The following is a 23,427-nucleotide window of genomic DNA, read 5'->3' as shown; positions in this document are numbered from 1 at the left end:
TGGCCCTCCTCATCTGTGGCCCCTATCTTAGGTGGTGCCTGGGACACAGGAACAGTCAGACAACAGCTGGCAGATGGATGAGTGAAGGGGTAGCTAGGTCAAAGTCGAGTGTCCATCACCCCACGCCAAAGAACTCACCCTCAGACAAGGAGGGAGGAAAATCAGATGGGAATTCCACATTATCACACCGGGAGTCAGGAGGACCACTCTATGGTTGGGGAGAGGGTGCACTGAAGACGTTCCTAGGGCAGCTTCTCCAGCGATCACAACTCTTACAGTCCTGCTTCCAGAAGCTAGAATAGATACATGTGTCCCAGGAATCCTGGGTCATTTCCAAGCCCGGGCGAAATCCCTTTGCCCAAAGATCGAGCCGAATAAAATGGATGGTCTGCACATCTAGATGCATCGACCACGAAAGTAGGCTTCTGGACACACACCCCGCCCCAAAGCAAAATGCAAATGACACGGCCGGTTCCCTGAACCGTCCAGGCTAAAGGTGGCCTGGGGAGAAGGCCTGGCCTCTCTTTGCTCACAGCCGAGCTACGGGCACCATCACACACACACACACACACACACACACACACACACACACACACACACACACACACACACGCCTGGGCTGCGCGGGGAACCCGCTCAGCTCGAAGTCACTGATTTATAGCGGTGCCCCACTCCCCACCCCAACGCCGCTTGACAGCGATGAAGGCGAGTCCCAGCCCCCATCCCGCAGGAAGTGGAGAGGGGCGCTCAGCTGCCGCGATGGGGGCACAGCCAGCGGAGAACAATGGGGTTGGGCGAGGGGAGTCGGCAGGGTTCCCTGGCAGCCTTGTCACCGCCATAAACCTCATTACCTCGCCGTCCCCCAGGCCGCCTCTCTCCTTACCCAAGGCAGCAGCCGGCTTCGCCGCTGATTCCCACTCGGCGTGAAAAGCTCTTAAACCCCCCGCTGTATTTTTAATGGGGGCAGTGACTAATTTAGCCCTACGCCACCAACCGTCAAATCACATCTTCTGTTGGTCCTTACTGAGGGCTCACCTGGGCTGCATGGGGCTCGGATAAATCCGGAGCTGGAGAGCGCCCGAGGGAGCGAGGTGGTAAGCTCGGGGACCTGACTGGACAGTCTCCGCACTGCCTGCATCCGGGCCCAACCCGGCCGTAGCGACCGCCTGGAGAAGCTTCGCGCCCTCCCAACTTTGAGATCTCTCCAGAAATGGCCACCCCCACCCCAACCCCGGGACTGAATATTGCTGCTTTCCACCTTGAGGTCACCTGCATTCAAGGACGACATTCCCATTCTATGGTCAGGGGCAGCTCACTCGGGCCAAAGTTGACTTCGCAACCTGGGAAGCGCCACCCCACCCCCAATCCTTGTAGGAAGAAGCAGGAAGGGCCCTCCTACAGGTCACCGGAAACCCCTAGCTAGGAACCCCCTAGAAGATGAGGAGCCTAATTGCTCCAAATTCCGCTGACTCGCTATCACATTATAATTAGGTGCAATCTGTCTGCTTCACTTCCGCTCTCCTTGCCCCGAGTGAAACGCGAGCCAGGAAGGGTTCCCTGCACAGAGTCCAGCCTTGGATGAGAGAGTCAGACGAGCTCTGCGATCTCTGGTAGGGAAGTAGTCCAGGAAGCTTGCTGGTGTTCGGGGTGAGCCCTGAGGCAGCGACAGGGCCTGGGTCACTAGGCCAGTGAGAAACTAGGGGACCGCACCACCTTCTCAGGGCTTGTGTGTGCAGGTCGTCCTTGAACGGTGTCTTCTGGCATTTTGCAACTGGAGCACTTCCTTGTCAGGCTTTAGTCCTGACCAGGCTGGCCACAGGTCTCAGCTGGGAACTTGCTATTCCCACCTTGTTCCACCCTGAAGTCACCAGCCCTGGACCGTCCACGGCTGGGTAGCTGCTGTCACCTCCCTCACATCCTATGCTTTGGCCCAAAGTAGAGCCCAGGTGATTTCTGCTGCCCTGGCACCGGGAGGGCTAACCACCAGCCTATCTGCCTCCAACCCAGCAATGGATAAGAGTCGGTCATTGATATGTAGCAGGGGCATAAAAATGGCCCCCATGGCCCCTGAGCCTCAGTTTCCTGATCCAGAAATGACAAGAGCAGAGTACTTGATTTCTTTCTTTCAGTGACCCCTGCAGCTCATCTGGCCTTCAAGTGTTAGTCTATGGCACTTCTTTCTGTGAATCTATTGTATGGAGTCCCCAGGGGTCGGTGTGAGCCCATGGGAACTCCCCAGAGACACACCTCCTGCCAGCCCCTTTGGCTTGGGGTTGAAGAGGAGAGAGCCAGGCAATGTTGCTGATCGCATGGATTCCCTTTATTGAGCTGAACTAGTTACTGCGGTCAGATCAAGTCACATTTAAAAGCAGACCATCCAGTTGCACGGAAACCGATTATATTCATTACAGAGTTTTAATCACTGTCCGGTGAACTGGCAAATCCAATCAAAGCATTAGTCTTTAATTAAAAAATTAAAAGGAAATATTCAGACAATAGCCAAGCAATCACATCACGATGCACAATTACCTAGAATTGCAATTAAAAAGTAGTTAACCGAAGGGGGAGAAAGAAAAACAAGAAAGAAAAAAAAAGAAGCAAAGAAAGAAATCACACTAATCCTTTTTTTAAAAACTATCAATATAATACATGAAGGAACAAAGGACAATAGCCTCCAAAAGCAGGTTTCTCTAACACTAGAAATGTAGTCTGCGGCGAAAACTCTAAAAGCACACTAGCTGTAGCAGGACAATAAAAAACACTGAGCATGGAATACTTTTAATCTCTGCCATTAATATTCATTTCCAGCTGCTTATAATAGCAGCGCCTCATGGCCAAATCATTAGAGTTTTACATCTGGGTTGCAAATGACACTTTGATTGGATGTAATGTTCAAATGGCCCTCCCCACGGCGTCTCCGGCAAGCCTTCTGCGGAGAGGTGTCCTGTCGCGAGGTCCCTCACTGTGCGTGCTGGCTCATCGTGTGGTTCTGCAAAGGCGAAGAAAGGAGACACGCATGAGGGCGAGAGAATGGCGAGCATGCCTGTCCCCTCCCACCCGGGGCATGGACGCCGAGAGCTGCAGAAAGCGGCTCGATCATTACAAAACAGAATGCCAGAGCAAAAAAGTGCTCGGGGGACGCAGCGGCCAAGGTGCCACGTAGATCCGAGCTTGGGGATCGGCTCCTGTTGCTGCCAACCTGGGTTCCCTGTAAACTGTTTTCATTTTTATTTATTTTTTATTTTTTTTTTATTTTAGACCATTCGGGTCGTACCTAGGGAGTGGGCTACGTGGAGGGAGACGGAACAGCCGGGGAGGTGACAATAATGAGCACCACCTTCCTTTCCCTCCAATGGCGTGGAGGAAACTCTGACGGCCTGCAGGCTGCCCCCTGCATCACATCTCGGTCCCTTGCTCACTGTTCTGAGCCACGCAGGAGGAAACCGCAGATGTGCAGAGCAGCGAGGCCGCCCAGAGGCACCCGAGTGAGCGCAGACGCGCCGAGACTGTGGGTGGGCGACGCCCATGGCCCAGGCAGGGGACAGGTCACCCAGCAGGGAGGGTCCTGGGAAGAGCCTGGAGCTGAGCTCCCAGGGCCCTGCCAGTGTGGTCACGTGAGAAGGAGATGGTGCGCTTTGACCACTTGGGCCTGGGAAGCCAGGGCCCAGGTGGGAGCCTGTGGCCAAATGCTTTCCTCTCTCCACAGCCCACGCACATCCTTCTTCCAGCCAGCCCCGGCGGGGCGGGCAGGGCGGGCAGTGTGGAGTCTGTTTCCACCACGACCAGCAGCCTGGGGCTAGGGGTGGATTTTGGCTTCTGAAACCTGGTCTTTTTATTTCTTTTCTGTCAGGGATAGAGCCAATTCAGAGACTATTGTCGTCCCAGTCTCAGGCGGTGGTCCACCTCAAGACACCTGGAGATGGAAAGCAACATCCTCCAGGGACAGAGAGACGCAAGGTTGCAGCCGATCCCCATTGAGGGCTTTTCAGTATACCTCCCAGCCTCGGAGCCCTACAAGGAGATCCAGCCAAACAGTCGCCGGCTGAAAGCAGCGGTCTGCATCTCTGCCACTAACCACCAGGGGGGGCAAGAGAGGCGCCGCGACTTTCTCCTGGACTCCAGGTCTCAGTTCCAGAAGGACCAGAGGACAACCAGTTTTTTTTCCCCCCTAAAGGTCTGAGAACCCAGGATGGAGATGGGACCACAGCTACTCTCCAGGATAGGTCCTCATGGCAGGTACGCAGACTACATACCGACAGAGGCGCTTTGCTTTCGATTCTCACGAGGCATCATGTGGAAAGTGAGGGTCAGATAGACAAAACACCAGCCCACTTCAGCCTAGGATCCAGGAGGGGCAGATCCAGGCCATTAGAATCTAGTGATCTGCACCCAGTGGGTCTATCAGGCTGCCGATTATTCACAGCTTGCTCCAGCACCCTGCTGCAGGCTAAAGCCCAGATCACCAGCATGACCTCGAACCTCAAATGGTCCAAGGTCCAAGGCAGATTGTTGGAGCTGAAGATGGGCCCCAGGTGGTTTCCATGGGAACCCCATCCTCCTGCCCTGTGATAGCAGCCAGCCATGTGGAACTGAAGGCATCCTCTGCACAGATCTGGCTTCTTTGTAACTCTGGACCTCTGCTGCCTTAACACTCTCTCCAGCTGTCCTCCGAAGCAGGCTTTCCTCGAGCGCTCTGGACGTTCACACTGTGTCACCAGCCCAGGTGTGTCCCCATAATACACCTCCCGCCCAGCACCCACATGAGTCTGTGCACTTCTTGTACTTGGGCCTGGCTGCCCCCGCTCAGTTGCAGGCAGGACAAGAGCCCCTGGTTCAGGGCTGGACACATGCTGGGTTCCCCGATGCCCAGCAGAGGTGTGGTAGGCACACCGGCCTGGGAACAACAGAGCTAACACAGGTCTAGGGTGCTAACTAACACGTTGGCGGAAATGGTGTGAATGTGGACTGGAGAGCATGCAGTGAGTTCTCGTGTGTGTGAACATTGCCAAAGACAGCCCGAAGCCAGGCAAGACCCTTGAGAGCTGCTTACCTCAATGTTGGGAGAAGGAATTCCCTAAAGGTGAAAAGTCTTGCCTTGGACCACTGCCTGGGAAACTGAAAATAAGTAACCCTTCTTAGGGCATTCTCCCTTCAGGAGCAACAGCACGTGCTTTTTAGTTTAGACTTACAGAGGAACTTTCTCCAAAAGGGTTCTGAGGCAGACGAATAAAAACTACCTTCCTAACATTTTACTACACCAACAGGAACCCAGGATGTCACAGCAGAAGGAAATGTCAGACTCAGTGCTCTGAAGGTGACCGGCAGCAGAGTTCATTCAGCTTGTGTCCTTAAGTACCTGCTAGACGTTCTGCTCTGGGCTGGGAACAGTGAGGACAGGGAAGACTCCAGCTGGCCCCATTCCTAGGGGTCTGACGCAGGAGTGATACACAGGATTAACGATCCAACAGTAGCCCGGGAGAGGGTCAAGGTCACAGCTCGAGTGTGTGTGTGTGTGTGTGTGTATACACTTTAGAGAAGCTGTTCTTCATCCAAGGGCAGTCTCTGAGAGGGGCAGAGGGGCACCCAAGATCCACCACTAAGACCACCCCCAAACACCTTACAAGGCACATCTAGGGTGGCTCTTTTCCCCAAGCATGGACTCCTTCGAGGCTTCGACTGGCTTCCTCCCAAACACATGGCTCTTACAAGACGCTCCTAGCTCCATGTCTCTTTCTCTATGTATGCTTATGCTATATTGAGTTTCTTTAGAGAAGGAAAACAAACAAACAAACAAACCCTAACCAGTTTTTTAAAGACACGTCCGATCTTACCATTGAGCACTTCCCAGAGCCATAAAGGCTGGCAGGGGGCCAGCCAAAGGCTGCGACGAGCCTGGCCAGGACGCCTGGCACCCGCAGACCTCACTGCCTGCCAGGGAGACACAGGTGTGGGGCAGAGAAGCAGGTGAGGGAAATAAAGCGGAGGCACAGTGAAGGCTCTCGGCTGGCCGCCATCCACTGGGCATCGCTCCTGCACTCACGGATGGGGTTTCTGTGATATCCTGAATCAAGGCCTCTTCCTGATGCACACTGCTAGCATCTGGTTGGGCCTAGCTGAAGGGAACCCCTTTTGTGGTAGATCTTTCACCCACAGAATCCTTATTGCTCTTCTGTTGGGGACAGTCACTAACTCCTTCCTGGATCTGTGTTGGCTATGTGCCGGGCACAGGAGCAGTGAGCTGAGTGTGAAGCCAGGTGGAAGGACTATTCTTACACCTCAAAGCACAGGGATTGGGCAGGCCAGTAGAAGGTCACACAGTCCAACTCTGGGCACAGAGCCAGAGCTCCACCCACCTCCTCAGCCCATGATTTTTGTGGTCTGGACCCACTGCTCTGCAGCCCAGGGCACGTCTCTAGGTCTGGGTTTCAAGTTCTGTTCCTTGGCCTGCCTTGCCAGCATCATGCTTGAAGAGACAAGTGTTTCAGCACGTTGGTTGCCTGGTCACATGAAACAACATGGCCCCTCCTGTCCCGGAGGCCCAGATGTGGGCTGAAGAGACTTATCAGTCCTGTAGACCACTCTCGGTGTTCCAATAAGGTGACTGCTCTGATGGCAGTCACCTACCTACCAAGTCCTAGCACCTTGCCTGGCTCTCCCCAGATGTCCCACTGACACAAGCCACCCTTCTAGGTGACCACAAGACAGGCAGGCAGCTTTAGGGATCTGTTAAGTACCTTAGCGGCCAAAAGGGGCTACGATGCTCAGTGCTAGTTGTCACTTGCCAGACATGTGACCTTGGAGCAAGTTCTTTGACCTCAAGCTTTGTGAGTTGTCTCTTTCTGAGATGCCAGCATGACTCAGGAAACGATGGTGCTCATGGGATCTACCTACAGACAAGTGCCTGACACAGAAGACCTGTGTGCTCCCTGCTAGGACCCCCCCAGAACTGTTAACAGCTGGGGCTACAAGGCAATGTCAGAGTTCTCCCCACCCATGTCCCTGAAGCTGACTGTTCTCAGGAATGCCTTGCACAGCTCTGCCCTCAGGACATCAGGTGCCGCTGGTCCCTCATCACCAGACCTGGCTGGATACTTGCTTTCCCCTTTCTGCAGCACAATGGGTGATCTGGTATGGAGGAGAGCCCCAGGAGATGCTATGGTAGAGGGAGAGATACATACCAGCATCCATCCATCTATCCATCCATCCATCCAACCCACAGACATTCACTGAGCCCTTGTCTATGAGATCCCAGGCCGTGCACTGAGCATGTACAAATGGAGACACCCTCTCTCTTCCCTTGTGAGAACACTGCCATGGTTGGGGTAGGGAGTCGAGACTCGCAGATATCAAAGACCCTAAGGAGGCAGGAAAGAAAGGACTCATTCCCGAAGACCCAAGCCGAGCTGGTGCAGAGACACACTTTTTCTCCACTCAGAATACCCTGCCACCCACTCACTCTCTTTGTCCAGCTTGCGTGACTCCCCCACCATTATGTCCCCGCCCACACTCTCCCTGTCCCACCTGCAGGGCCTTCTTCCTGAAGCCACCTCACTTTCCTCAAACTCTCGGTCCAGAAGAGGCTATTTTTCCTCACCCTGCCCCTGTGTCGCTCCCCGGCTGGCTGCAGCTATGAGAAGCCCTCGTGGGCCTGGTTTTACAATGGTTCTTCTTCCCGAGACTAGGGATCAAGGTCTGGGTTGGGCCTTAGCCTGAAAGGTTCCATTTTCGGTAAAGACAGATGCCTTAGCCCGGCTTGGCTGAGCAGGGCTGCTGTAGGGCTCCATTCATTACGTGCCCATTTCATAGTCAAGGAGCTTGGCCTTGGGCAGTGGACAGGGGAGAAGGAGAGGGGGTACAGGCCAGCCTCTGCCAAGTTTCCAGCTGCAGAATTTCATGGAAAGCAGCAGGGAGACAGGGCTTCTGATAGGGACTCACTCAGGAGAAGCCTTCCAGCTGCCCTTGAAGGACAGTTTGAGCTAGGGTTTGCACTAGGACGTGTGTGAGTGTGTGTGTGTGTGTGTGTGTGTGTGTGTGTGTGTGTGTGTGTGTGTATATGATATATGTGTATGTATGTGTGTGTCAGAGACAGAGACAGAGACAGACAGAGACAGAGATGAACGAGCACTATGCCAAGCAGGATGAACCACCGAAGCATCTTGTAGGTGTGAGTAACACTGATAACGACTGGGACTCACATGACTGGGACTCAGTGTCTGGCTCAGCTGGTCAGACACCATACACTTGAGCATCATCAGAGTCCTCAGCAGTCCCGTGAGCCAAGTGCCACCTTTGTCCCTGCTGTGTGGGGCATGAGGCGCAGGGTGCTCGGGGCCCCAGGGTCGACAATGCCAGCCTAGGATGTGCACCCACAAAGTGCCTGCATACCGCCCTCTGCCACGGCCCTGCTCTGCCTGTGAAATGTGAAAAGTGCGGCATATGCTGGGGGAACAATGAATAATTCAGCTTGGCAGAAGCACCGGGTATGTGCTATGGAGACAAGCCTCCAAAGGAAGGCAGGGGCCTTATTGATGAGGCTCCGTGATGCCAGACGAGGCAGCTTGCCCTTAAATCTGGGCCGCTGGGAGCTATCGAAAGTATTTGAGCTGTGGAGTTACACGACGCAAGACAGACAGGAAGCTCATGCCTCCACCCGAAAGGTGTCTCGGTAGAGACTCTCCATCTCCCTCTGCTCCCTGCCGGGGCCTCCCCAGCACACACCGTCACCTGCCTTTCCCTCTGGGGAAGGTGCGGACGTAGGCAGCTCCGCTCCCCTTTCTGCTGTGAATCACCTGGGCAGCCCCTCTCCGCTTGCGAGCACTTATTTTTAGCAGTGCTTGACTATCGTCCAAGGGTCTAAGACGAACAGATGGCCTGTCTTAAAGGCTCGTATGTTCGCTAGTTTGCACTTCTGACAAACGGTGCGCACACTCGAGAGCACCCCATAAACAGCGCCGAATGAATACTCACAACACAATTTAGCTAATGCACGTCATTAAAATTAGGAGTGAGTGATGGCTGGGGCTCCCTATAAATGCCTGCCAGTGACGCGCTGCTCCCTGGGGAGGGGGGCAGGCCTTGATACACTTGTACCCTACTTTCACCAGCAGCCCCCTTGTCACCCATTTACCCTCAGGACAGAGAGGTTTGCCACTGTGCAAGTGACATCCACCTTTGGCATCTGAGAGAGGCTAATGTCCCAATGGCCTTGGACAAAGTCCCAGAGTGACCTATAAGGTAGAAGGAGAGTGGGAGACCCTCCATACAGAGGGACACATGTGACACTTGCTTGTCCCTGCTGCCCAGCCAGCAGCAGGGAGGAGCCTGGCATCTGCCACTCCAGAGCAGCCGCAAGTGAGCTGCAAAACTAAGCTTAGCCGGAGGGTTGGGAAGCCTGTGGCAGGCATGGGGGCCTCCCAGCCTGGAGTTAAGAGCTCAGCTTTCAGGGAACAAGGTGTAGCTTTGGGGGACATCCAGGAGCAAGAGCAGATTCAGGGACCCAAGAAATACCTTGAGGACAGGAGGAAGGCCTCTGATCCAGACTCCTTTGGCTGGTAGATTCTCCCAGAGACTGGCCAAGCTTTAGTTCCTGTGAGATACTCCCTCCTCCTCCAACCCCTGGCCTGTCCCCAGGACACAAAAGACTAAGGCAGGTGGCCTGCTCCATCACCAGTTCCATAGGTGACAACTGCCTTCCCTTACATGAAAAGATGGAAGAAATATATATGAAATACACATATGAAAACACAGTGTCCAACAGACTCTCCAGGAGCAGGCACCATGCCCCCATACTTTAAAAGTGAGCCCACTTGAGAACAAATTAGGGAGCCTCCTCAGAGTCACCCCTAAAATAAAGACCAATATTACTTGTTCAGGGGTCCTCAGCCCTGGGGGGGTGAGATGCACCTCACAAGTGAATGGGAGCAGTTGGTCTGTGTATTTGGTGTGGAGGGCAAGACTCCGGCACTCATGCAAGAGAGAACGGTAGTTTTCTGGCTGCTGTCACAAGCAGGGTGTGAGTGTGTGTGTGTGTGTGTGTGTGTGTGTGTGTGTGTGTGTGTGAGAGAGAGAGAGAGAGAGAGAGAGAGAGAGAGAGAGAGAGAGAGAGAGAGGAGTGGTTTGGGGTGTGTGGAGGGTCGAGAGAGAGAGAGAGAGAGAGAGAGAGAGAGAGAGAGAGAGAGAGAGAGAGAGAGAGAGAGAGAGAGAGAATACTTGAATACTTCCAGGACTGCTTACAGATCTGTCCCTGTGAGGCAATAGGGTGCACACTTGACCCAAGTCCTGAGGAAACTTTGCAACTCTTTCTCCAAAGATGGCATTTGCCTAGCAGATGCACTTGTGTGGACACCAGGCCCTCTTAAGCAGACTACTGTACAAGCACACTCACTCTGCACACCAGCCTGCTTTGACCCTACATGATGGCTCTCAAATATGAATTGGGCCTTGGATCCCTTCCTTCAAAGGGCCTATGTCAGATCCCTAAAAGCTGATTCCTCCAGGCAGGCATGCGGCAAGCCTGTCTATTACAAAGTCGAGCTAGGAATAGTGCAATGTCATGAAAAGATGTGGGGACCAAGAGCAAGCCAGGGGCTCCTCAGGTCAGACCTGCCATTAATTGTGCCATGAAGAGTTTGAGACCAAAACAGGAACAATATACCTTGTAAGTTAATGGGAGACCTAATCAGGAATAATAGACCATGCAGGAGATGTGAGGATTAAGAGCAAGCTGGAGGCTCCTCAGACCAGACCACTAATAGAAGTCAAAGTGTACACATGCCACGGGGCGTACACATACATGGGGTACAAAGGCACAGCCAAAGGAACCTAGAGGTAGTTAAGGGCATTAAACTTGGAAGTGCTTATGTCAGTAAAGAAAAGGGAGCCAGGCAGTGGTGGCACACATCTTTAATCCCAGCACTCGGGAGAAAGAGGTAGGCGGATCTCTGTGAGCTGAGGCCAGCCTGGTCTACAGAGTGAGTTCCAGGATAGCTAAGACTGTTACACAGAGAAACCCTGTCTCAAAAAAAGGAAGGAAGGAAGGAAGGAAGGAAGGAAGGAAGGAAGGAAGGAAGGAAGGAAGGAAGGAAGGAAGGAAGGAAGGAAGGAAGGAAGGAAGGAGAAGGGAGGGAGGGAGGGAGGGAGGGAGGGAGGGAGGGAGGGAGGGAGGGAGGGAGAAGACTCTAGAAGAGCTGCTCCAGCCATGTTGACTGGGCTCCTCAGGAGACCTCCAACACAAGGTGTGTGGTGCAAAGTGGGGTCCAAGGCAGTGCAAAGCAGTGGGGCCAGTGGATCTGTGTGGATCTGTGTGGGTCTGTGTGGGTCTGTGTGGGCCTGTGTGGATCTGTGTGGATCTGAGTGGATCTGTGTGGATCTGTGTGGGTCTGTGTGGGTCTGTGTGGGTCTGTGTGGGTCTGTGTGGGTCTGTGTGGATCTGTGTGGGTCTGTGTGGATCTGTGTGGATCTGTGTGGGTCTGTGTGGATCTGTGTGGGTCTGTGTGGATCTGTGTGGGTCTGTGTGGATCTGTGTGGATCTGTGTGGGTCTGTGTGGGTCTGTGTGGATCTGTGTGGGTCTGTGTGGATCTGTGTGGGTCTGTGTGGATCTGTGTGGGTCTGTGTGTCAGCCTCAAGAGCTCAAGCTTGGTAGCAAAGATGTATAGCTCAGCTCCAGGCAAGGCCACCATGGGGACACGTGGGCCAGTAAGGCCACATCTGCAGGCTTTGTCGGAAAATTGGAAATGGGGTTTTTGAAACTCTAAGCTTCCTCTGTGTTGAAAGCAGCATGATGCAGGCCAACCACATGTCTCAGCTGAGTCTGACCTGAGGCCTCTGTAGTCTTCCAGCATACTAACTGGGCCAGGACTCCTAAGGCAGGGCCATTTGGGGCAATGCTCTTCCATGGCAGATGCCCCCAGTGCTTTGTACGGTTGTGGAACTTGGCATGGCAAGCTCCAGGAGGTAGGGACGGCTTCAGCTGCTCACTGGCCCTGCCTGGTGCTGCCTCTAATGCTGCTGAGAGGTCAGCCTACAAGCTATGTAGCAGAGGGGTGGCAGCTAACACGGGAAAGCAGCAACCCCTGCGCCCCCATCCAGAACATGCTGGACAGTCGTCTTAAAAGTGGCCATGACCCTTGGGGACATTACCTTAGGCGAAATAAGCTAGTCACAGAAAGATGCATACTGCCGGAATCTTCTTGTTTGGGGTACTGAGTTAGCCCAGCTCACAGAAGAGCATGTGGTGGCTGTCAGGGGCAGTGTCAGGCTGGGGAGCTGAAAAAGTTCTGGGGGCGGAGGAGGTGAGGTTTGCATGGTAGTGTATGCATCTCGATGCCTCTGAGCTGTACACCGGAATGGGGAAGAAGGGAGCTTCATGTTACATGAATTTACCACAACTGAAAACCGAGCCGAGTGAAGCAAGAAACAGGTGTGTATTCTCCACCCAGGACAGAGACTCGGACCATTCCTGTGTGGCCATCTTCTATCTTTGCCTCAGAGGATGCACGGGCTGCAGCAGCCTGTGGCACCCTAGGCTGGTGGACTGGAGCTGCAGCATCCAAGGACACCATGCCACCTGCCAGCAGTTGCTGGCATTGCCGGCAAGGAATGTCCATATCCACACTGCCGAAGGCTTTCTTCCACAACAACAGAACTGACCATTATAGCAGTGGTGTGGCTCTCGGAACCAGGCCATCACAGCCACAGAACCCAGACAGGGCAGATACCCAAGGCCCATTGATAAAAATCCTGTTCCGGGGAGGCAGAGCCAGGCAGATCTCTGTGAGTTTGAGGCCAGCCTGGGCTACCAAGTGAGTTCCAGGAAAGGCGCAAAAAAAAAAAAAAAAAAAAAAAAAAATCCTGTTCCGGGGGTACAAGGGCCTGCTGCTGAAGGAGGTGTCTGCATTTTCCTGGCACTGGAGAGGAAGCAGGAGACAAGCATACGGCCCACCCACTTTAAAAAATGTGGGAACAACCTAGGTGTGTGTGTGGGGGGGCATTTCCTCTTGGCTCTTTTCCCACTCCTGGCAGATTTTTACTCTGTCCACACAGAATCATCCTTCCTCACAAACCAAAAACCAGGGCAACTAGCCAATAGTGGGATGTAAGACCTGAAAATTAGGGCTGTCCTGGAAAATCTAGGTCACACGGTCACTAATTATACTGAACACGTATGTTCAGGTCCCTGAACCACACTGGTGCTTTTAGGTTTTGTAAATGATACATGAAAACTTTGATCCAGCTCTGTTTCTACTTTCTTCCAAATTCCCGCTAAAAAGAAGACTTTACTGCATCTTCCAATTTTCTGGGAAATTATCCCTGCCAACAAAGAGCTGTTCCAGCAGATATTCTGAGGGTGGCTGCCCCCAAAAACGTCATGCCCAGCACCCGCAAATGGCTGCTGGCGACCACACGGCTCTGCCCCTTGCCCACAGCCCCCCAGGCTGCAAGGGCAGAAGTCTCAAAGATGGACCTAATTTACTGTGATGAATTGTGGCATGCACCACTGATCTACACTGCAGCTGAGACCCATTACAGCTAATGGTCGCCACAGTCCTCACGAAACACGTAGGTGTGAACCCTTGCCAGTCCCGAAGGAGTCACATACCACAAATCGAAGGGCACAGGGTGATCTCCCCACTTCTGGGATATTGCTCCCATAGATTATGGGTCAGCTGGCAACCAAGCCATGGTCACAGTGTCTCCGCCCACATACCTGCCCTATCAACACCAAGTGGGGGTCTGCCTGATGATTCCCTTCTACATAGCAGAACCCACTGGTTCCATGAGGCAAACCTACACTCATCTGCACTCCGTGTCTATCTGTTCCATCCCACTCAGTGAACCAAAGCAGTATGTGTGCACCCTTGCAGGCAGTTTCAAAGTGGAGTGTGAAATTAGAGCATGCGAGTGGGAAGGGGGGCTGGAGAGATGGTTCAGTGGTTAAGAGCATTGGCTGGTCTTGCAGGAGACCTAGGTTCAGTTCCCAGCACCCACACGGTAGCTCACAACCATCTATCTATCCAGGGATCTGATACCCTCTTCTGGCCTCCTCTGTCACTGAATGCACAACACAGAGAAAAAAAAATATTCACATAAAATCAAAAGAACCAAATCTTTTATTTTTTAGAAAAAGAACATAAAAAGAAGACACTCTAAAAGCTGTATACATGGGGGCTGGAGAGATGGCTCTGTCGTAAAGAGCGCTTATTGCTCTTGCAGAGGACCCAGGTTCAGTTCCCAGCACCTTTGCTTGGAGGGTCATAACCACCTACAACATCAGCTCCAGGGGACTCTGACCCCTCTAGCTTTGGGCACCTCCACACTGAGACACAGACATACGCCACATAATTAAAAATAAATCGTAAGTAAAAGTTAACATATATACCTCAATATCGGTACATATATACCTCAATAGGTAGATAGTAGGTAGATGGGTGGAGGGTGGGCCGTGAGAGCCTGGATGGCGAGAGTAGGAGAGTGTCTGGATGAATAAACAGGTTGGAGGGGGGTGGGCTGGTCAAAAAACCGTCGGTTTTGGAGTTCAAACCTGGCTTTGGTCACTTACTACTTCTACGACCCTAGGCTCTAAGAAGACGTCACTTCTTTTAGGTCCCCATTCACACATCTGAAGGGGGCGGGGCTGACGGTATCTACTTCACGTCTTGCTAGGAAATCCGCACAAAAGCTGCGACAGCACACAGAGAGCCCTGTGTCGGACGGGGCCACTGACTGTTGCCAGGGAGGACGGTAACATCTGTAAAACCAGATATGAATGTACAGCCAAGAAACCCAGCCTTTGTGGCGTGGTAAAGAAAATAGGGCCTTGGATGGTGGCCTGGGTCTAGCGCTGACCAGCTCTGTGGCTTTGGGGAATGTATCAACCTCTGTGTGTCTTGGTTTCCTCCTCCTAATAGAGGCATCATAAGGACTTTTAATGTTCAACAGGGCTAAGGACAATGTCTGGCACTTGAAAAACACTGGGATAATAATTATGGGAAACCTTCCTGTTTTGAAAGACAGAAATAATTATTTACTTCCAACAACCTCCGGGCCAGGAGGTTTACCTTCTGCTCGGTAAGGCGTTTGCTGTTAGGGTCACAGTGACATCTCCATATGTGTTCCCCCGCTTCTATGTGAATGGAGAAGGCATGTACCCCTACCCCACTAGGAACCCCACACCCTGTCCCAGATCAATTTAACCCTTTCTTTCCTCCTCTCCCCCCACCACAGTCCCCACCAACATTGTGTTTTATCTGTTCTGAGAATAGAATGATCGACTTATCACAACGACCCCAAATATGGCCAGCTCCACATCCTTGAACATGCCCGTGTACTGGCCACCACACCTGAGTCCCTGCTATGTGTCAGAAACTGCTCTTCACACGTCAATGTCACTTTCCCGACATCTCCGTTTGTCTGACGAAGAAACCGAGGCTTCCCCTCACTCAGTCTTGCAGCTGGCCAGAGGTGGCACTTGTCTCTTGCCATACCCTCATCCTGTTGTCCCCAGGTGCCACCTGAAGGCCACATCGAACGGAAACTGCCACCCAGCACAGGCCTGGACCAACCCTGGCCAGCCTGCTTGATTCTGTGTAAACTTCAGTGGCAGAGCGAGTACAGCCCGGCTCACTATTGACACAGCAAAATTAATTTCTCGCGCCCCCCACTCCCGCCCTCTGCTCCGTCGAGTGTTCACAGGGCTGCTGACGGCTGCTACTGAAATGCCAACTTGCATTCCTCATCATTAATTTCTTTCTAAATGTCATTAGTAATTGTTCCTGCTGCACCAAAGAGTACAATCTAGGCTTCCACCAGGAGCCACCCTGGTCTCCGGCAGACTCTGCCGGTGGGGGCCAGGGCCTCTGCCGTCTCAGAGCCCAGCCTCCTAGCAGGAAGTGGCCAGCCACACTCCCAAGAAGAGGTGGTTTGAGCAGCAGTGGTCGGAGCACACGGAAGCCTATCCAGGGTCCGGGAGCAATGGACACCAGCCCAGGAGCCAGGCTGCTTAGGTTTCTGTCTCCACTGCTGACCGCCCACGTCTCAGCCTTCTCCCTGTAAAAGTTAGAGGTGGCCGACCGTACTGGCTGCTCTGGCTGAGGGAGACGAGCGAGGCTTCCCACTGAGCTTGACTCCGGGCGTTCCTGATAGTCTTACTATTTCTTGCTTCATACCACCAGGACTGCAAGCTCAACTCCGCCACCAACAAGCGGTGGGACATGACATCAACTCACTGGTGTCCCTGAATACGACCCATCAAAAGGAGCGAGCCCGGCACTCAGGAGGCCAAGGCGGGAGGATGAGTGTTGGAAGTGTACCTTGGCTACACAGCAGTAGCCCATCTCAACAAAGTGAAAGTGAGATGGTAACGCTAACTGCCAATTCTGCCCCCAATACTGCCCCCTTTACCATGTCCTCCTGGGATCTGAGGCTCAGGGGCCTCTTGTGCAGAGGTGGCGTCCCCTCTAAGAGGGGTCATATGCCCCAGGTCCCAATGACCAAAAGCCGCAGAGCCTCCCAACCATGGCCTGCCCATGTCCTTCCTGTATACTGAATACCCTGTCTCTGTCCACGTGGGGCAAAGCTTTGTAGTGTGCAGCTCTCTGTGAGCACTGAAGCGACATGTCACCCACTGTCACTGGTATTGTCATTGTTACTAAGAAACTGAAGGCATTTGGTCCTGCCTAAAACGGCGCCGGCGAGGGGCTAGGCTCAAAGCATACAATGGTCCCAGGCTCACGGCTCCTGGCAGTCCCCCATGCCCATCTGTCACGATGGCATGGTGCCCCCAGAAAGTTGGTTGGCCCCAGCCCCAGGACATGAATGGCAGGCTCCAACAGGCAGCCCAAGACCTAGTCTGAATGCCATCTCTGCTCAAAGCTGAGCCTCTGGGGAGGCTCCCAGTCCGCACATGGGCCTCATCATGGTTCATTGTTCAGCTAGACCAAACCCTGGGGCCCAGAGGACATCTAAGCAGAGCTGGCCACAGGCTCCAACTACTCTTCCAGTCCCCTTCTGTGACTGTCACAAGTCCTTACGCGCCCAGGGCTGCTGGAGCAGCTGGAGCCTCATGCCCCAGTGGCTACGTTCGTTGCTAGCCTCACCCTTAGAACTGACCTCATGGGAGACAAGGCTTCGATCCATCCCGGCATCCTGAGGGCTGTACTTCACTTCCCACAGCCTTAGGGTGAACTCTCTGACAAAGAGGCCCAGAGAGCAACCCTGGGAAGGGGCTGGCCCTGGGATACCAGCCAGTATACACTCCACTAGATTATAGACACAGACCCACGCCCTAGGCTCCTTCAAGATGAAACTGGTGTTCATTTTGGGTTCCTCTGCATACAGACCCCCAAACTGCCACACATAGTCCCTCAGGACACGTAGCTGACCCCAGCGGTGATAGCAGGGATGACAATAATTGTGGTCAGTGACGAGATGACACGTTATAGTGGATAGAGAGGCCTTGTACCCTCGGACATCAGACACTGATGACATCAAGAGGTAACCTTCAGTGGGCGGAGGCAGGGTCTGGGCCCAAGATGTCCTGGAGAGTCCTGTGGGCCCAGCTATGCAGCCGCCTTTGAGGGCTTCAACTGTTTGATTATTGATTGATTAATTTGATCCATCTGTTTTGGATTTTTGGAGATCTTTTATCCAAAATGCTTGTCACAAGAAGCATTTCACATTTGGAGTCTTTCTTAATTTGGAATATCTGCAAATGTATAATGTTGAGTCCCTTGTAGATGGGACTCATGTCCGCACTCAAAATTCATTTGTATTTTGTGTATATGCTGAAGGAAATTTTATATAAATTTAAAGTAATTTTCTGCCTAAAACATGGAATCGTGGTGTGGAATTTTACACTTGTGACATTGTGCTGGCTCACGAAAACACTGGAATTTCAGAGCTCTTGAGATTTCAGTTGTGATTAGAGCTGTGCAGTTTTGTCCCATGGGCCTGAGACAGTGGGGCAGTCCTGTATGACCATCCTGCACTCAGCAAGCAGGAAGGAAAGTCCAGTCCTGCTAATGGACTGTCCCCTCCACACAGCAGGTGCACGGCTCTAGGCCTTTGTGGGTCTCCGTTGCCTGTACACACTCCTGTGGCACAGAGTAGGTGCTCATCAAACACTGAGGTAACACTGAACACATTGGTGTGCCACTCACGGACTGAATTAAGAAGATCCTGGGCCCCCAGACCATGGTTGGGATGATGACGACAGTGGTATCCCTGGCCAATGCCTGCAGACTTGGCGATGGAAGCTTTGCAGACAACACTACCTTCAGACCCTCCAAACTCCACAGGAAAGAAACTTCCTCGCTGGGCTCCTGAGGCTCCAGGGTCACACAGCTGCTTGGTAGCAGGGCTGGAATTCAAAGGCAGGCTGGGCTGCAAGGGCTGGCAGATATGAGCTGTGCTGGGTTCTTCCTGACCTAGCGGGAACACAGTGGCCTAACTGGAAAGTCACTAATGCTAACCCCAAGGGTCCTGGCTTCCGGAAACCTCTCTACCCTCGGGAACAACCACCCAGGCAGCAGAACCAGCCCCTGTCAGCAGAGGTGGCAGCTCACCCAGGGGGGTGGAATGCCTATGACGCCTCCAAGAAAGGTGGCTCCAGGAGGCGAGCAGCCAGCTTGGCCCTCAGGCCCCAGGGCTCCTGGCTTCACGAGTGACGGACTCCAGTGTTAGCAACAGAATCAAACTCCCAGGAGCCACTGGGGTGTCCCCCACCCCAGTCCCAGCCAAGGCCAAGCTCTGTTCTCCCTCCAGTGATGAGGTGCCCAGGGCCAGGCCATTTTTAAAGCAGACAGAGGAAGGCACGCTAGTCACAGAAAGCGCAGCTAACGAGTCAAATGCTAAGCATATGCCTACAGCACTTTCACTTTTTAATTATTATTAGTTATAATTATCCGGCTGGATCTGACAGCAGCAGCAGCAGCAGCACCAAGAAGCAAGGGAAGTGGTTCCTCCATTACCCATCTTATCAGACAGGGGCTCCGAGAACGGCTCAGCGTCTGCAGACTATAGCCTGCCTCTCTCTCTCTCTCTCTCTCTCTCTCTCTCTCTCTCTCTCTCTCTCTCTCTCTCTCTCTCTCTTGTTCTTTTTCTGCTTGTGTTCTCCTTCCTACTTCCCAAGTGTTCAAAACATATAGTAAAATATATGGGAGAAAAAAAGGAAGGGATGGATGAAAAGATGATGGATGACTGTGTAGGTAGATGGTGGATGTATAGGTAAATGAGTGAGTGGGTGGGTGGGTGGATGGATGAATGGGTGGATGGGTGGGTGTGTGGATGCATAGATGGATGGGTGAGGCGTAGGTGAGCACGTTGTGGGTGGGTAGGCAGGCTAATGAATGGGTGGGTGGGTAGATGCATTGGTAAATGGGCAATGGGTGAATAAATGAGTATGTGGTAGGGTGGATAAGATGAGTTGATGGGTGGATGTAGAGGAGATGAGTGGGGAGATGGATAGGTGGATGGATGGATGGATGGATGGATGGATGGATGGATGGATCTGTCAATGAATGAATGGGTAGGTAGGTTGTAGTGGGAGGATAAGTGTATGGGTAGGTGGATGGATGGAGGGAGAGTAGGTGGATGGATGGATGAATACATGGATGAATACATGGATGTGTGATGGGTGCATAAGTGGATGAATGGATGATGGGCGAAACAGGTAGGAAGACAAATGTGGTGAGTAGATAAGATTGGTGGAGGAGTGAATAGAGGGGTGATAGGTGGATTAATACGTGGATAGGTGGCAGATCTATTGGTGGACGATGAAGAGTAGGAGATGGGCAGGAAGACGACTAGAAAGTGGGTTAATGGATGGGTGGGTGGGTGGCAGAAGTCTTCATCCTCTAAAATCTCACATTTGCACAAGAAATCAGGACTATACGGGTTATTTCTAACTTGTATTGGCAAAGGAGTCTAGAGCTAAATCAAGGACTGGAAAAGCCAGAGGGAAGATGAGGGAGAGCATCCCAGAGATGGAGCCACTTGGGCAGGGTTGAAGAAGGACCAGGAAGGGTGTTCCAGCGGGAAGATGGGCAGATGCCTCACCCTGCCTTCTCCACTTCAGGTCTGGGATGAAATGCTAACCTTTCTTGACCATCCAATCCAATTGTTCAGCCTTAACTTTCTCTGAGAGAGAGAGAGAGAGAGAGAGAGAGAGAGAGAGAGAGAGAGAGAGAGAGAGAGAGAGAGAGAGAACCTCCATCACAATACAATTCATGAACTTACTGGCTTACTGTATCTCCCACAGAATATTACCAGTGTGGGTAAAGTCCTGTTTGTGTCCCAGCTTCACCTGAGGCTGCGGAAATGTCAGCAGGTTGTGAGTGTGTGATAAATGAAAATGGGAGAAGGGACTGGGCAAGAAGGGTCCCAGCAGAACTCAGACCACACCCCCGGCTCACAGACACCTCCCCCTGGCTGGGCACCAGGATCCAGCCTGGCAGGGCAGGACTCTCACCATCAGACTGCTCCGGTTGCTTGTTAGAGCACCAGCTCTGCTTTTAATCAATTGTAATCATTTCGCTGGAAGCGGCATGATTAGGCACACACAAGCAAACAGCGTGAGCTAATCCTTTAAACAGGCCCGCTCGGTGCTGTGCTGGCCGCTTGGCCGCCGCGGGCCAGCTCGGAATCACTTCCTACAGCCCCTGGCTTTGTCACTGAGGGCCTCAAGAGTCCAGGACACGGAGAAGGCCCATAGTTCCTTCCCCCTGCCCAGTCCACCAAGAAGTATGTGTGTATAGCCATGTGAACGTGTGTGTGTGTGTGCGTGCGCGCGCGCGCGCGCGTCATGAACTGCAAGTACCCAGGCAGGTTGTCCCCACCAGCTCAAAATGCTAGAGCGTTACTTTGAAAGAAAAAAAAGTTACAGCTCTAGGACTCCACCCATACTGTGACAGAACCACACAAGTCCCTGAACACTGTAAGAAGCCAGAAAAGCAGTACCAAGAAGCAGGAGGTCTCAGGCACTGCATTCACCATAGCAGAGTTATCCCTCTTCTCCGCAGCCCAGCCTTAACAGAAGCCACCCCGTGGTTCCTCTGCAGGCCTCCAGCCTGAGCCTGCCAGGCCTGGCTCCCGGCAGGGCAGCCCCACCAACAGCCTCCCCACCTAGCTCGCCCAGGAGCGCTTTCTTTTACATCCCCTGTTACTGCCCCTCCTGCTACCTGCTTGGCCCAACTACTAAAATAGTTCTGGGTCCCCTGACAACAAGGCTTTTTATAGTTCAGCACTGCAGGCCTCATTTAAATCTATTAGCTCATATAAATGGCAATTTATTTAAACTTTGGAGGGTTTCTGTTTGCCTCAGTAGCAAAGACAATCTGGTTTGGGGGGGACTCTGTCACTTACTTGTGACCTCAGACAAAACTCCCAAACCTCCTGGAGCCTCAGTTTCCATTTCAGTACATGTCTGTACACATGTACTCCATGTCTGGAGCAACTCAAGGCTGTGCTGAGACAAACTATGCCAACTGCTAGAGACAGGGTTGGGTCACGGCAGGAACGAAGCAAGAGTTTGTCACCACTGTTGTTCAGCCCACTCAGGGACGTGGCCACTGTCAGAGCCCAGCCCTGGAGGCTTGGTAGCAGTGCACTGGCCCAGGCATCCCGGTGAAGAGCAGAAGGCAGAGCAACCCCGAAGAGGGGAAGGGCATGCCATCCGTGCTCTGTTAGAGGGCACAGAGGTGCCCAAGGGGATGTGGAGACAGCTGGGCTGGGCGGGCAGAGTCTGCCACCCCTTCCTTTGGGTTGGCTTACCCTGGCAAGGGGCCGACAGGGCCCCAGGCCTTCATCTGCTGAGGCCTGCGGCTGTGAACACAAGGCCAACAGCCCTGGCATTTTCCGAGTGTCTTATTCCCTAATCATCTCTCCATCCTGCCCCTGCTGAGCCAGAGAAAAGGCCAGGGTCACAGGAAATGGAGGCAGGGGGGCCTATAGCCATGTCCTCCCGCCCCCCTGATCTCAATGCTTCTCTCCAAGCCTCAACATGGCCGTCTGCTGCACACAGCATTCAGGCTAGTGTGGTTGCCTCAGATGGAAGTTCTCCGAGTCCTGCTTTGTTCCAGCTCAGAAAATAGAACTCCAAGAGGGAAGGGACCTTACAAATCCATACAATCTTCAAATTGCCTAAAAGGGAACTGCAGAAAACAATGATCAGACCATTGACCGCATGGTCTTTCCTGTGTCCACCTTGTGCCAGGCATTTCTGCGCGGAAGGACCGGACTCCCCGCACTGCACAGATAAGGAAGTCAACGGCCACAGGCCACACGGTGAGGACACAAGAAAAGCACAAGGCGACTGCCGAGAAGATGGAGCCCCACTGCCTAAGGGACACTTGGCTCTTGCGGACAGGACCCCAAGGACCCAATGTCACCTCCTGCTCTTTGGTTTCCAGAACGCCCTGAGGCTTTAGCTCTCTCCAGAGAAGAAAATCAGGAGTAGCCGATCAAACATCATGCCTTTTCCCAAAGCTTGGGATCTCCAAAGCATGCTGGGAAGCCTCTTCACCCCAGAGTTGCAAACACTTAGGGACAAAGGGCTTTTGGAAACTCCCTGAGGTCAGCCTGGGTCCCCATGCCCAGCATGTGGCCTGAGCACACAAGTGTACTGTGTGTGCCTGGGGGCGGTGACAGAAGTCCTTCTTGTCCCCCACTGTCATTGGCCCACCCACAGGCACTGACACTGGTCTGCTTTCTGTACTGGAACATTCTTGTTTTTCCCAAAATGTCATGTCGGAATGCACATGGCAGGTCCTGTGAGTCTGACCTCTCCTGCTTGGCCTGAGAAATCCCTCCAGGTTATTTCAACATGCACAGACACTGTCCAGGAAGTGTCACCCACTCACCAGGAGTGAATGATGGGAGCTTTCACTGTGGGACTGCTGCCAGCGTGGCTGCTGTAGTTACTAGTGTAGGGTGTGTGTGTGTGGGGTCATCTCAGCTCCTCTCTCTCTGGACAAACGCCCTGGATTGATTCTGGGGAACGGCAGCTGTGTGCTGAACTTTCTTTTTGTACTGTGGCTCTACCGTGTTGAATTCTCGCGGCGGGGTGCCAGAGTTCCTGGCTCTCAGGCCCCAGGCCCCAGACAGGCGCCCAGCTTTCTGTATTGGCCTGGCTTCAGCCACTCTGGTATTGTGGGTGGCATCACACTGTGGCTTTCTCTACTTCTTCCTGGCACAACTGACATTCATCTTCTCTGGGAGGCCTGCCTGTCAAAAGGTTTTGCTCATTTCATTGAGTTTTAGAGTTCCTTACACATTCGTCAAACATTGCCCATCAGCCCTGTGATGGGCAAGGACCTCTTCCCAGCCCGTGGCTTCCCATTCTCTCGGCAGTGTCTTTCCAAAGCACAGTTTCAAAAATCTGGATTTAGGATGTAAATCAGCCTTCTCCCCTGCTTGGGCTCCTACCACAACGG

At 53.0% G+C, this 23,427-nt stretch overlaps 1 protein-coding gene across 4 annotated transcripts in view; it reads right to left on the bottom strand.

Moving 5' to 3' along the window:
• Positions 1 to 2,762: 2,762 nt before the first annotated feature.
• Znf423 (zinc finger protein 423) overlaps positions 2,763 to 23,427 on the bottom strand; it is a 302,753-nt gene continuing 282,088 nt past the window's right edge. For all 4 annotated transcript variants that reach the window (XM_042277351.2, XM_042277352.2, XM_042277353.2 and 1 more), the window contains one exon: positions 2,763 to 2,989. In XM_042277351.2, coding sequence (XP_042133285.2) covers positions 2,960 to 2,989 — 30 coding nt within the window. In that variant the 3' untranslated portion in view covers positions 2,763 to 2,959. The remainder of the gene's footprint in view (positions 2,990 to 23,427) is intronic.

This window comes from Peromyscus maniculatus, chromosome 5, assembly GCF_049852395.1.
Source record: "Peromyscus maniculatus bairdii isolate BWxNUB_F1_BW_parent chromosome 5, HU_Pman_BW_mat_3.1, whole genome shotgun sequence".
NCBI classification, from domain to species: Eukaryota; Metazoa; Chordata; class Mammalia; order Rodentia; family Cricetidae; genus Peromyscus; species Peromyscus maniculatus.
This window is presented reverse-complemented; position numbering and strand designations above follow the sequence as displayed.